The sequence below is a fragment of the Chenopodium album genome, chromosome 12 (genome assembly GCF_948465745.1).
Source record: "Chenopodium album chromosome 12, dcCheAlbu1.1, whole genome shotgun sequence".
NCBI classification, from domain to species: Eukaryota; Viridiplantae; Streptophyta; class Magnoliopsida; order Caryophyllales; family Amaranthaceae; genus Chenopodium; species Chenopodium album.
This window is the reverse complement of record NC_137845.1, coordinates 4,556,586-4,571,509: the sequence shown is the minus strand read 5'-3', so window position 1 is coordinate 4,571,509 and position 14,924 is coordinate 4,556,586. Positions and strand designations below refer to the sequence as shown.

At 37.5% G+C, this 14,924-nt stretch overlaps 1 protein-coding gene across 1 annotated transcript; it reads left to right on the top strand.

Annotated features, from left to right (window-relative positions):
* The first annotated feature begins 3,612 nt into the window (after positions 1-3,612).
* On the top strand, positions 3,613-11,947 carry LOC145570106 (BTB/POZ and MATH domain-containing protein 4-like). Its single transcript, XM_081629098.1, has 4 exons — positions 3,613-4,172; positions 7,118-7,463; positions 10,896-11,175; positions 11,484-11,947. Exons 1-4 carry the CDS (start codon positions 3,790-3,792, stop codon positions 11,669-11,671), a joined length of 1,197 nt encoding a protein of 398 aa, XP_081485224.1. The 5' UTR covers positions 3,613-3,789; the 3' UTR covers positions 11,672-11,947.
* The last annotated feature ends 2,977 nt before the right edge of the window (positions 11,948-14,924 follow it).

Here is a 14,924-nt window from a genome sequence, read left to right as displayed (position 1 = left end):
TCTCCCTTCTCCCTACATAAATTGCTAGCACAAGAGTAGTAAAAAAAAACCGACTGCCTCGCAATTTGGTATGATTTAGAACTCGGGAGGGGTCAGGTGCCCTTGCCCCAAACAAGTTATAAGACCTAGGATACAAAAAATGTCGTACTTCATTCATGATTTCATATATCAAAGATTCATCGGAATCAATCTGTAATTGAGTAGAATAGGCATTGTGCATTTAAGTTTTTTATCGAGCTGTTGCGACACTCGAGTGCTAGTTTCCTGCTAAATACATTTCACCATGCCACCTCCAGGTCCCACAATTGCTGACAATTTTGTCAATGAAACTAGAATCTCCTGCTTCAACTGAAAATCACGTAAATGCATGTACTATTATATTGTCATTTATCGAATTTGTAGTGGAAAAAAGTCATCGAATAAAGATGAAACAAATAAAATTCTCAACACTTCAAAAAAAAAATCATTTCATATTTTCATATTGTAAGTTTAAAGTTGACTTCCTAGAAACTATTAAAATCAAACATCATGAATTATTTTGAAAGTAAGAGTTATTTGTTTACCTCTTAGATCTTGTCTTTTTAATAAACTTATAGTTGTCAAGAATTACAATATACTATAGTCAAAATGTTGTCATATAACGAGGAAGTGCATTTAATAATTATATGGGTTATCATAACAAAAGTATTATTTTAAATCACTAGCTCATTAAAAAATATTTTGTTTACTTTTTAATGAATCCATGATCACTACGTACCTTGAATTATTGTTACAATAAGTCTTGTGTAAGGCGAGTTTTTTGTATGATAAAACTTATTCTTTTGTAGAATAAAGGATAACTATAAATACTTTATGATAATTTTAACCCGTCTCACAATAAATTAACGTACACCCGTCTTTTTGGAGAATTTGTGTAATCCTTATACTTAAGGAATTTATATTATTATTATACTTTCACTAATGCAGTTATGTAAAGTCAAGTTATCACTCTACATTGTCATTGAACCTAAGTAAATAACTGACGTAGATACACCATTTAAAGTTCAATCTTACAAAAATTATCGTGACAAAAAGTAAAGTTTTAGAAAAGTAAAGTACTATACATGCGAATCCGCGAATATACACGAGTAGCTGAGTATTTTATTTGTACAAATAGTGAAAATATAAATTCAATAATATTCATCAATAAATCAAAACCTCATGAATATTTGTGGTTCAAACTTCTTTTCACAAGACCATGTATTTTTTAATTTATATTTCATTTTAATTTTAAGGAAATTTTTACTTTTGCTACTAGCAAAGCACATGCATTTCACTTGTGCTACCGGAGAAATAATTTTTATTTTATTTTGCTACCGTACAAAAGCAAGTTTGTTAAAAATTGCTATCACTTAACGGAATCCGTTAGGGGTTCCGTTAAGTCTATTTTGTTTAAAAATAATAATAATAAAATAAAAACTAAAAAAAAAACCCAGCCACCCTTTAAACCAGCCCAGCCCCTCCCGTTAGCCACCCCCCCGCAGGCGGCCGGTGCCGGCAACCCCATCCCACTCCCTTTCCCCTACAAACGCAGCCAGTCCTTCCCTTTCCTCTTCTTGCTGCCCCGACCCTAGGGTGGTTTCAGTGTGGTGGTTTAGGGTTAGGGGTGGCCGAAAAGGTTAAGGCGGGTCGATTTGTTGGGGTTTGGAGGAAGATCAATTGAAGTGTTGCAGAAGAGTGGTGGTGGTAGTGGTGGTGGTTGCGGCAATTCGCGTTCTTCGATTGTGGTTTCAGTGTGGTGGTTGGGGTCGGGGCAACAAGAAGGGGAAAATGGAGGGGGCTGGGCTGCGTTGATGGGGGAAAGGGAGTGGGATGGGTCGCCGGCGTCGGCCGTCGACAGGGGGGAGGGTGGCTAATGAGAGGGGCTGGCTGGTTTTAAGGGTGGCTGGGTTTTTTAAAAAAAAAATTAATTTTTTTTTTGTGGCTAACGGGGAGGCAATTAGGGTGGCTAAGGAGGGAATGGTGGCCGGAAGGTAATAGTGAGGATGGCTGGATCTCAATAATGGAATTACTAACTGAAAGTATTAAGTGGTAACAATTTTTAACAAATTTGCTTTTGTACGGTAGCATAATAAAATAAAAATTATCTCCGGTAGCAAAAGTGAAATGCACGTGTTTTGCAGGTAACAAAAGTGAAATGCATGTGTTTTGCTGGTAACAAAGGTGAAAATTTCCTAATTTTAATAAAAGACCATGAAAATTTGTGGTTCAAACTTCAAGTGCTTGGCGTCTTGGCCATTGTAGCATCTGGGTGAAGACTTAGTCTTGGAATGCTTGCAATAGTGAGAAATTGAATGACATGCTTTCCTTCTTTATGTCTTGTGTATGATGATATTTTTGAGCTTGCTACAAGTTTTGACAACTTTAGCATATTTCATGTAAAAAGGGTGGGGAATTTTGTAGCTCGCCTTATGGCTAGGTGGGATACTCAGGGTAATTCAGAATGTGTTTGCATGGATTTATTTACGCAAAGCGTAATTACTTTGGTGGAGGCTGATTTACATTTATTATATTCCCATCCTATCGTTTTTCCTAAAAAGAAAGGAAAAATTAGAAATAATAATCCAAACTTTCATCAATTTTTGTAGAATAATCCCAACTTTGGATTATACTAGAATAATCCGAACTTTAGGGGGTGTTCTTTTTTTTCAACCCCAAACCGGTTTACAAAAGTCAATGACCTACTATATTAGATCACTTGACATGTGGCAAGCTCTGATTGGTCCAAAAATTTAAAAAAATAATAAAAAAAAACAAAAAAACAAAAAAAAACCAAAAAATCAGAAAATCCAGCCAACCCCCCTCCCCCCACCGTCCCCTTCCCCTTCCCCTTCCCCCACCACCAAAGCTAGACCGCTGTCTATCCCCCACCCTTGCGTCGCCGTTTCCCCCCTTCCCGAAACCCCTTCCTATTCCCCCACGCAACCACCGAAACCCCAAGTTCGCAGCCATCGAACCCCAAAACGCAGCCACCGAAACCCCTATATCGCAGCCACCGATACCCCAAATCGCAAATTCAAGGGTGTTTCGCAAATTCAGGGGTGATTTAGGTGATTTCGGGATTAAGGGAGTGGTTTCAAGTGAGTTTCGTGACTGGTATGCCGACCGGCGTTCGTGGCTAGGGAATTGTGAGGAAAGAGAAAATGAAAAGGGGTTAACGTTTGGCCGGATTTCATGGCTGGTGGCCGACGTCCATGGTCGGTGGTCAGATTCAAGGGTTTTTTGATTTTTTTAACCAATTAATTTGTGACACGTGTCACTTTAACAAAAACAAAAAAAATTAACCCATTCAACCGGTAATCGATATTTGGGATTGAAAAAAAAGAATACCCATAAAGTTCGGATTATTTTAGTATAATTCAAAATTGGAATTTTTCTACCAAAATTGATGAAAGTTGGAATTATTATTTCTAAATTTTCCAAAAAAAAAAAGGTAAAAGGCTAGTTTTCTTTCTCTCTTCTCTAAAAAGTAAGGTTAGTTTCTTTTACAGTAATTAAATTTAAAAAAAAATAAAACAAAAAGGGTAAAAGGTTAGTTCGATGTCTTCGAACGATAGAACGCGGTCATGAATTCGAAAAAACAAGCAGAAAAATCATCAAATCAATCTGACATATCGTCTTCCATTTTATCCCCAAAGTAAACCCTAACTTCATCTTCTCTCTCCTCAAAACTCTCAAATTAATCCCCTAATTCTCCATGAATTTCACGAATTAGCTTCAAATTTCTTTCCTCACTTAGATTCTACAGCCATGTCGGAAGCTTCAACGGCGGTGATTTCTCCGACGAGCTCGCGAGTGGTGACGGAAACCGTAAATGGGTCTCACAAGTTCGTGATCCAAGGCTATTCATTGGCGAAAGGTATGGGAGTTGGGAAACACATTGCGAGCGATAATTTCAGCGTTGGAGGGTATCAATGGGCGATTTACTTCTACCCAGATGGCAAAAATCCTGAAGATAATTCAGCTTATGTCTCCGTCTTCATCGCCTTAGCGAGCGAGGGTACCGATGTCAGGGCTTTGTTTGAGCTTACTCTTGTTGATCAAGGTGATCAACCCAAGCATAAGGTTCATAGTCATTTTGATCGTTCTTTGGAGAGTGGCCCTTATACTTTGAAGTATAGGGGTAGTATGTGGTATGTGTTCTTGATTTATGGTGTAAGTTTTATTGATTGAATGTTTGATTGATTGTTTTTTGTTTTGAGTTGATTGTTGTTTTGTTTATGGCTTTGATTGATTGAGTGATTGTTTGTTGCTAATTATGGGTATTGGGAAAGAAGGGTGGATTTGGTAGCTGGATTTTGGATTTCGAGTTGAAATTACTAACTTGTTCCGGGTATTGTTGGTATCTGAAACTGAATTTTTGTGCGAGATTGTGGATAATAGGAATCTTGGATCACTTTCGGGGCGAATAAGGGAGGGAACATCATTTTGAGTTTGTATGTTCGTGGAAGGGATTGTCTAGGGTTATAGAGCTCCCTTTTATTTGGTGATATTGTAATATATTGGGTTTGTTTTCCCCTAGTTAGTTGTGATGTTATGTTTTGTTGTAATTTGGGCCTGGTAGTTTATTGTTCTTGAATTGGAGATTTGAACTCATTTCTTGCTGGATTGTACACTTAGCTATTTGAAGGAAAAAAGGACAGTATTGTGAATGCACTCGACTTGATCTAGGTGTTAGACAAGAGCAACACCTTTTGCTAGAGGAAAAGATGGAGAAAATGAGAATAGCTCAGGAAATAATTAAATTACATTATCGTCCGAGAATTTCTCGAGTTTTATAGGATTTTAGGAGTAGATGAATAAGGGAATTTGTTGCAAATTCTATTGCAAAGTGTGTAGTTCTTCTGAGCGTGTCAATTCAAATCTATTGTATTCTTTGAGACTATACATTTCTGTCAGATTTTGATCTTTGGCATGTGCAAGGTCTTCTGATTTAACTTGATCGGATACATATCATAGCTGATACATGTGCCAGGTTTTCAGGAAGCTATTCAGTAACTAAAATTGCTCTTTCATAGGTTGCATACTCTGTGCTTGTTGCTATGCATATTTGTTATTTATGATTCTTTGAAGAGTGTCATGGCAATTATTTTTTATACTACGGTGTGTCTTAGTGAATGTACCTCTTCTTGTTTTTTTCATCAGATTTGTATGATGGGTTTAGCTGTTTAGGACTGAGCCATGAAACAAAGATGGCAGTCTTGGATAAAAGGGGTGAGGGGGAGGGGTAGAGGGGGGGGGGGGGGGTGAGGTTGTGTTGAATTGCAATCGAGTGGTAAAATTGGGGAGTGAGGACTTGTATATGATAAGAAGACCCTTACTTACTGATAACATTTGTAATAAATATCTTTTATATTACTTGGCTGTTAAAAACTTTAAAAGTATTATAAAATAAAAGGCCTACATAAATAGAATATTTGTGGAGGGTAAGTACTACTGTTTACTTTCTTTTTTTCTTTTTAATTAACCAATTCTTTCTCCCTCCTCCGTGTGTGTGTAATATGCACATCCTTCGTTTTATAAGTGACAATATTGTTACCTTTAAACCAAGGAAGGTGCTGCTGTTAGCAACTTCAAGCGATTATTTTATTTTTAGTTTTTAAACCCGATATGGCTCAGTCATTCCACTTGGAACAGCCACTATGAAAATAAGTTAGTATAAGCAAAGACAGATGTAACTAGAGTGAATCGTCCTCTCCTTTATCTTGTTGTGTATTTCTATTTCAAATCCTCTTATGTATGCTTATTATGATCTGCACGACTGCACCATATAATATCTACTAATTTTTACTCTGAATTGAGAAGATTTTTTTTGAATCAATTTTCTAAGTCAACTTTCCCATATTTACCTCTATTGGCTTTATTGAGAGAGTACTGATTGCAGGACACCCATTTCCTTAACGCAACAACAATTCTAATGATCTTTTACTATTTCTACTGAATATTGGTGTTCCCCTGTTCTAGTAAGACCTACTGCTTCTTCCCTTTAATTTATAAAAAATTAATAACAAAAAGTATTGTGGTTTTAAAATTTTGGCTAGCATTTGGTTGTTTTCCTGGGAATTTAGCTGGCAATCTACCTAAGGAATTTGCTTAGACATTGAAAATCATGGCAGTCTAGTTTCTAGTAGCATGACAGACTGAATATTTCTTGACCGAGTAACATACATACTTACTCCATTTCAAAATAATTGCAACTTTTTTTTTTTTTTTGGCACTGTTCTTATGCTAACTTTGATCACATATTTTCTGCTAATTTATTGAAAGTATATGTTATAAACTAAAATGTTGTTATATTAGTTTCATTGTATGTTGTGCTGCAGTGTAGTTGTCAAAGTGCTGCAGTTGCAGTCCTTTTTTTTTTTTTTCCTTTCTTTTTTTGTTGAAGGAAGTATATTGTAATCTTTTGGGATGTGTCGTATCATATCCTCAACCCTTAGTTTGGTGACGAGGTAGCAAGGGTGCTAGGTCATTCCATGTGGCTCATAGCTGATTTTATCTAATCCAAGTGGTAGGGGGTCATACAGAGATGGATACAGAGATTTGTGGTGGGGGAGGGGGTAGAATATGAAGGGAAACATATAGGAATTACATCACTGAGATGGATCCAGAGATTTGTGGTGGGGGAGGGGGTGGAACATGAAGGGAAACATATAGGAATTACATCACTGACAGATAGATGTTAACGTGCTTCCTGTGAACGGAGTGGTGCTTTGGACTTTGGAGTTAATGAAAGTGTTAGGAACCCAGTCAGATATCACTAATCTCACCTTTTGGAGAGTATGTCCTGTTTCTAGTTAATTTGTTTAGCTATCAATATATTCTCCCCATTGGGTTCTATGCTATTTTTGATATGGTATGTCTTGTTCCTTCTGCTGTTTCTGTATGTACTATTAATGATCCTTTTTGTTTCTATCTCAATCCCTGTGGTTGGTCATGAGTTTTGAGATTTCTGATTTATCTCTCTGGTGTAACTGCTTCTTTATCACGTTTTTTTTTTTTTTTTTTTTTTTTTTTTTTTTTCCGGAGAAGCTTGATGTATTTCTTAATCCTTATGGTTGTTCATTTATACATGCAGGGGATATAAGCGCTTCTTCAAGAGGAGTGTGCTTGAGACTTCGACTTATCTTAAGGATGACTGTCTAAAAATCAATTGTACTGTTGGTGTTGTAGTGTCATCAGTAGAATGTCCTAGATTGCACCCAATTCGTGTTCCTGAGTCTGACATGGGAGTGCATTTTGGCATGTTACTAGAAAACGTAGAAGGTTCAGATATTATCTTTGATGTGGCTGGAGAGAAATTTCATGCACATAAATTGGTCTTGGCTGCTCGGTCACCTGTATTTCGTTCTGAATTTTTGGACAAGTTAGAGGAAGGAAAAGAAGAGATTACTGTGACCGACGTGGAGCCTAAAGTATTCAAGGTGATGTGTTTTCTAATGGCTTCAAACCTTTTTGTCTGCCATCTAAATTTCTATATGCTGTATGCCTTCTACTTAGAATGCGTTTTTATCTACCTGTGGAATATTCTTTATTAAGTTCTTTTGTAATAGATCAATCTGGAGGGGTAGTTTAGGTATTCTAGTATATGTTAATTTATTAGGGTTTATAGTCCTTAGTATAAATAGGTAGAGAGGAGTAGAATGAAGGCAGGCAGAAATTTGGTATGAACCCTTTAGAGAGTTATGGCCTAAAGCCATTTTGGAGAGTTGTGAGCTAAACTCACTTTCGAAGATTGATAGCCTTAAGCTATTAAATTATCGTTTGTAACCCTTTTACTATTATTAATCAATTTAAAGCTTTCACCTTTATTAATTTGCTGTTTAAAATCTGAAATCACTGGGTGACCGAACTCAGTCCATTACACTTGGTATTAGAGCGGTGTTCCTGGCTGTTCGGTGTCGGAAACCACCACTACGAAACTGAAAAAAAAAAAAAAATGGTGCTTGTTATTGCTGAGAGAGAGGCATCACAACTTATGCAAAATTGGATCCAAGAGGGATACGCATATATTTCCAGAAAGAGAGAGCGTGGTGTTTCAGATCTGAATGACGAACGAAGAGTCCGATGTGAGCTTCAAATTTCTGAGTTTAATGGTAGTAATCTGGATAATTGGGTACTTCAACTAGAGGATACTTTCCAAATTTTCCAATTAGACGAGGAGGTGAAATTGAAGGCTGCCATTATAGGGCTTAGCGGCGAAGCGTTGGAGTGGTTTGAAAGTGAGCACAGGTGGCTACCAATACGGGAATGGCGAATTCTGAAGAAAGTGTTGGCGAGTCGTTTCGGCTCGTCATCTATAACGCCCTGGTACGAGCAACCAACTCCAGTTCCGACACCATCAATCGAAGAGGAAACAAAGGCGCCATCTCAAGAATTCTCAAAGGAGGTAGAGGACAAAATCACTACCAAAGTCAATTCCCCAATGGAGATGAAGGGAGAAGATCATCAAGCAAAATCAGAAGACGAAAATGTGGATGATATAGAGGAGGAGCAGGTACACTCTATGTCAGAAGAAGAAAATGGATTTTTTGTTGGGGGTGTAGCCCTTGGTGGTTTGACAAACCTTGGTGGTGAGTTAAATTGTGTAGATAAGGGTTTTAGAGGAGTCGTCAAATCTAGTGGAAGGCTTGGTGACATTGGAGATGGATTTACCGGTGGGGGTCAAGGTGGCTTCGCCGGCGAATTGGGTGCAGGAGTTTCAGCCGGAAAGGTAGAGAGTGGTGGCAAGACCACCGCTAGTGGTGGCCTGAAAAGAGAAAGCGATGGCTGGATGAAGGGCAGATGTGGTGCAAGCGAGTCTGGTGCTGTACCTCATGGGCGCGCTGGTGGGTTGACGGGTGGTCGGGGTGGTGGGGTTAGCGTTTTCGAAGGTGGCTTGGGTGGCGACTTCGGTGGTGGAACTCGTGAAATTGGGGGTGTTTTTGATAGTGTTAGAGTGAGCGAGGCTAGTATCTTTTGTGGTGGTTGGTCAGGAAGATTTCTTGGGAAGGGCAGTGCCGATGCTAGTGGATCCGGCGGTGGTCCAGGTAGGACTGCCAGAGAAGGATTTAGCGAAGCGAACAAGGCTGGTAACGGCATTAGCTGTTCAGGTGGGTTCATGAGTAAGCCGACCAGAGAAATTAACTCAGGTGTTGATTTCGGTAAGGGGCAACAAAATAATTTGGCCGGTAACTTTTACACTGTTGGAGGGATTTTCGAGAGAGGCGGCACCGAAGGAAGTGGATCAGGTGGTGGTTCGGGTTGTCTGCGTTGGGCGAGTAAACAAAGGGCTGCAGGTGGTCCGAACTTGCAAAGTAGAGTTACAGTGAAGAACGGTGATTTTTCTGGTGGTTTTACAGGTGGTGGTAGCTTGTTCGAAAGTGGGCTGGGGTCCCCTGCAGGTGGCGGGACAGAAGGTGGAGAATCCCAAGGGTGGTGGGTATTTGGTAAGTTCCAAAAATCTGACGAAGGAAAGTTGTTGGGAAATTTGGGTGAGTCATACTTTGGCTTGGAGAGGAAGCCAATAGTGGAAGGTACTAGTAAGGGTAGACTTGTAAATGTGGGAGCTGATTACATGGCAGGGGCTGATAAAAGTGTTGACCCTATAGGAGTAGTTGGACTTGGACCACATGATATCTTCTCAGCTTGGAAGATGAGTTCAAATTATGTTGTTAAGGGTATTATAGTCATTTGTGTATTGGGAGACAAAACAAATACAAGTGTCAGAGATAAGCTCAAGGGCAACGTGTTTACAATCTTCTTCCTATACCCTAATGAGTCTAGCAGCAATTTCTTTTATGAAGCCAGACCCTTGATTGGGCTCACCACAACAAGGCCCACTACCCCATTCCATGCTCCCAAGCCTAACATCTCTACCCCACAACCATTTTTAACATCCAACACCCTTTATAAACTAAACCCATCTTTAAAGCCAATCCTTTTTTATTTCCTAATCTTAGTTCAGGCACAAAAGTTTGGGCCCAAGATTTATGACTATATTTCTAAGTCCAATCTTACCATATTCTTTAACCCAGATTATCCCACCCTCCAACTCCCAACTTCTTCCATTCAAACAATTGTTGACCTGCTCCGAGTACAAGCCTACATACCAAGCTATACTTCATTTCTTCCCAGATTGCACACTTCTTGTTTTACCACTGACTTCATCCTAATTCCAATTACTTCCCTTGACAAGCTGCTGCGTTTTTCTGCTATGTTTAGGCTCCTAGAGGGAGTACTAACTCTCAACAAGGAACAACATTCCTCAATGCAGTCCGCTCTTAATTTTCGCCTATTCAAGAGCTGGAACAGTGGTCAGAGTTGCCAAGGCCGGAAATCGAATGCTGACTATTATCCACCTTGAGGACAAGGTGAAAGTTTAGGGGGCCGGTATTGTAATAGATCAATCTGGAGGGGTAGTTTAGGTATTCTAGTATATGTTAATTTATTAGGGTTTATAGTCCTTAGTATAAATAGGTAGAGAGGAGTAGAATGAAGGCAGGCAGAAATTTGGTATGAACCCTTTAGAGAGTTATGGCCTAAAGCCATTTTGGAGAGTTGTGAGCTAAACTCACTTTCGAAGATTGATAGCCTTAAGCTATTAAATTATCGTTTGTAACCCTTTTACTATTATTAATCAATTTAAAGCTTTCACCTTTATTAATTTGCTGTTTAAAATCTGAAATCACTGGGTGACCGAACTCAGTCCATTACACTAAATCACTGGGTGACCGAACTCAGTCCATTACATCTTTGTCTTGCTCCACTATCCTTAATCTTAACTTGCAGTAAAGAAACCAAGGAAAATGGATTTAATGGCTTTTTTTATTTTCAAATTGACGTGCACATTGACAATTTTTGTACATTATTTTCAGGCTTTGTTGCACTTTATATACAGAGATGCTCTAGTGGAAGAGGCGGACCTTGCTTCACTAAGTTCCTCTTGTGAGTCCCATATAGCTGATTTGTTAATAGGTAAGTTGTTGGCGGCAGCAGACAAATATGGACTGGGAAGGCTCAGACAGTTGTGTGAATCTTCCTTGTGCAAGGGTATATCTGTCAATACCGTTGGGGAGATTCTAGCATTGGCTGATTGTCACAATGCCTCCGAATTGAAAGCTGTCTGTTTAAGATTTGCGGCTGAAAACCTTGCAGGTTATGTTCCGTTCTGTGTTTCTCTGCCATTTTTTTTCTTTCAATATGTGTGTGTGTGTGTGTTTGTTGGGAACTTGGGATAGGTTGTGGGTTGGCTTATCTCAAGTATTTATTATTTTCATTTGTTTTAGAGAGTTTGAGTTATTTTTCATATTGTTGGTTATGGTATTTGCAAATTATCTGCATTTTAGTCCAGTTTCATTTACTTGTATTTGGTTTATTGCAATCTCTGTGAATGTGCTGAGCTATTTGTTTGGACTTTTTCTGATGTTTTTTTTTTTTTTTTCCCCTTTGGTTCTTCTATGCAGCTGTTATGCGCTCTGATGGCTTTGAATATCTTAGAGAACACTGTCCCTCTTTGCAATCAGAGCTTCTAAAGACAGTTGCTGGTTGTGAGGATGATTGCAGTAGCGCAGGTGGAAAGTCCCGGAGTGTGTGGGCCCAACTCTCTGATGGTGGTGATACTAATGATAGAAGGGTTAGGCCAAGGACTTGATTTTTTGCTTATTGTATGTACCAGTGCTTCCTGCAATGAAGTACACATCAGAGGAAAGGGCAGTTGGCCACAACTGACACCTTCATTGTTGGGCTGGTGTAATTGTTGTGACGTGTGCTAACCTGTGTACAAGTGGTTTAGCCTTTGAGTTGTTAATCGAAGCTTAGGGTGCTGTTGGCACCAGTGTGTTGACTGGTATGAGCGTCTGCAAAATGTTAATGCAGAATGTCTATGTAAATGACCTCATTTTTCCTTGAAATTGCAATATTTGTCCAATATCTAAAGTTACCGTTATTGTCTGTCCTTGCCACTCTCTTTTGGCCCTTCTCCCTCCTCCCTCCTCCCTCCTTACATACACATCACCATTGTTTCTCTGTATCATATCAGAATTCTGGGGAAGATGCAGTTATTCGGTTGCTTTCAGCATAACATATGATTTACAATTTAGTTTGCCCCCATGTCAAGACATAATTTTAGACTTTTAGGTGAAGTTTGAAGAATGTGGCTTTTGTTATTAATACAAAGTATAGTAATGCAATTTGATTAGTAAATAGTTTAAGGTAGTTTAATCGATGGGGTAAGTGGATCCTTCTCAAATCAAAGAAGAAAGGGATAAACTAAATTGTACTCGTAATTAGAAATAGAAAAGTAGAAAAACAAGGAGATAGTTTATTAAAATTACCGATTATGTATTTGGGTTCTTAATCTTCTAGTTAATTCTTGTTTGATTTTGTTAAATCTATTTTATTTGTCGTTAATCATCAATTGTAGATGTCGTATGACTTTAATCAATGAAATTTTGTGTTCTTTGGGACTTCTTTCCAAAAAAAAAAAAAAAAAAAAAGAATTGTTTTACTCTTTATAAAATATGAAGTTTGCCACAACATTTTGGCTTATTAGAATTTTGCAATGGAACAATTATTGGTTAAAAAGAGGAAAACAAGGAAAGTATTTCAACATTTTTTTTTTTTTTTGTCATGAATTTAGATACCAAATTGTTGTTGGTATTTTCGTTCGAAATAAAAAAAAAAATTGTTGTTGGTACTTTTTGTCATGATGCAACCCTCTATAATAAGTTTCATATTTCAATATGGTAAATTCGATAATGCTCTCTCCTTTTTAAAGTATTTCAACATTTAAGTTTGCATGTGGATTTAAGATGAATTTTTGGGTGTATAGAAAAATATAAGGTAATACTCATATTTAAGAACAAACGGAAAAAGCAAGTGTTAATATTCATAATGGGGAAAATACTAGTACTCATTACGGAGTATTTTAAGTTCGAAACTTACCAATTGAGGATAATCGGAGGTGCAAAACAGAAGATCTATTTACCTCTACGGCTCAACCTGTACTTCAAGTGACTATCCTGCATACTGCATACCACTAAACAATGCTTTCTAACTTGTTAAAAGTGTACATCATGTTCTTCAATCTTCATTCTCCTCTTTCTCTCTCCTCTTAAACACTTAAATTGTTTCCAATTTAGGGTTTTCGACTTGAAACTCTAAAATTGTTTCCAACTTAGGGTTTTTCAATATACTGCATGCTAAAATCATTCATGAATCAAGCAAGCTAAGCTACTATGAGCAAGGCCCAAATCAAATCACTGGAAAATGATGATTTGATTTGCAGGTAAGGCTCAAATTCTCTACAATTTACTCCATTCACAGAAACCCTGATTAGGGTTTAAATTATTGTAATTAACCTGCATTCTTCTGATTTATCACAGGTAATTTATGGCTTTTCAACCACAATCTATCAAATAATGGGAGGTAATTTCATCATCTTCATCTTCATCACCTGATTCTTTATAATTTTAGATATGAAATGATTTCATACCCATTGCAATTAGATTTGTAGAACTTGCATGAACATGACCACATATTTGAGAAATTCATCAAAATTGTTCAAAACCCAAATTCAAATTATTGCAATCCTCAAAATCCTGAGAATATTGAAAAGCAGCATAAATAAAGCAGTTTCTTGTTTGCTTATTCCGACCAGATTGAGATAATTGTTTATGGTTTTCTCATGGAGGTTTACGAACCTCGAGGCCGATAAATTAAAAATGAGCTCTTAATCATAACAAAGGCAGACAAAGAAATCTGAGCTTTGTATATGGTAGTTTAAGAGCATAGAGCTTCCTCCTTAAGAACTGACATCAGCAGTGCCACTAGTACCCTCAGCCATTGATTCTCCAGATGCACCTGCAAGGTTGGGAGAAACATTATGTCTTGAAACAAAGAAGTAGTTGTAGCTACTGCCTACTAATGTAGTTTACAAGATAATTATGGTGAAAGATATTGTAGGTTTGACGTAAAACATTTTTAATGAAGAATGATTTTTCATGGAAAATGTATTTGGAAAACCAATATTACAAATTAGTTCTCCTATCCTTGTTTCCTTACAAGAAAAAGCTTGTTTAATGAAAACTGTACTATTTCTAGGCTGAGACCGTAGTCCATGAGGCTGCTCCACTTAAAGAAAATGAAAATAGGAATGGAACGGTGAGGATGGATGAGAGAAAAGTAAAAAGATGTAAGGAGGAAGAAAAATGTGGCTTCCCTTATTAGGAAAATATTTTCATAATTGAGAGTGTTATTTTCCACTATTGGGTAAATAATTTTCCATCCCTTCACAAACCAAACAAATGAAAATGAGGGGGAATGGGAAAACATTTTCTATGACAACCATCAAACCAAACACAACCAATGTGAAAGAACTTTAACAATCTAAACTTTTGAGCCTCTGTTTATGGTAGGACAGAAATCAATTTCAACTGAAAGTGATTGTCCATTTCCATAGAAAATGCATGGAAGATTGGTTTTCCTTTGTTTGGATCCATGATCGAAAACTTAGAGAGAAAACGGAAATTAGAAATGAAATGGAAGAGATAAAAGTGAGGATAGAGTTTGAAAGCCTGGAAGGTAAGTAATGAAGAGGAAGTGTGGCATACCACTCCCAAAAAAAACTATTTTTCATAAATTTTAAACCAAAAGAAACCATTTTTTTCCATAATTGATTTCCACCGAACTCTATATATTATGGTTCAAAACCCACAGAAATGTTTGTAATGATATATATTTTATTAAATAATTAGTGATCATCATGCCAAACTTAGTGAATGAAGCAAGCAAAATGTCAAGTTTTAGAAATATAATTATGAAGAGAATTGTTAATCGTGTTTTTTCTGTACTATTTTCAAGTAAGGGTATGTGTGCAAGTGTATAATTTACCTATTATATGAGCA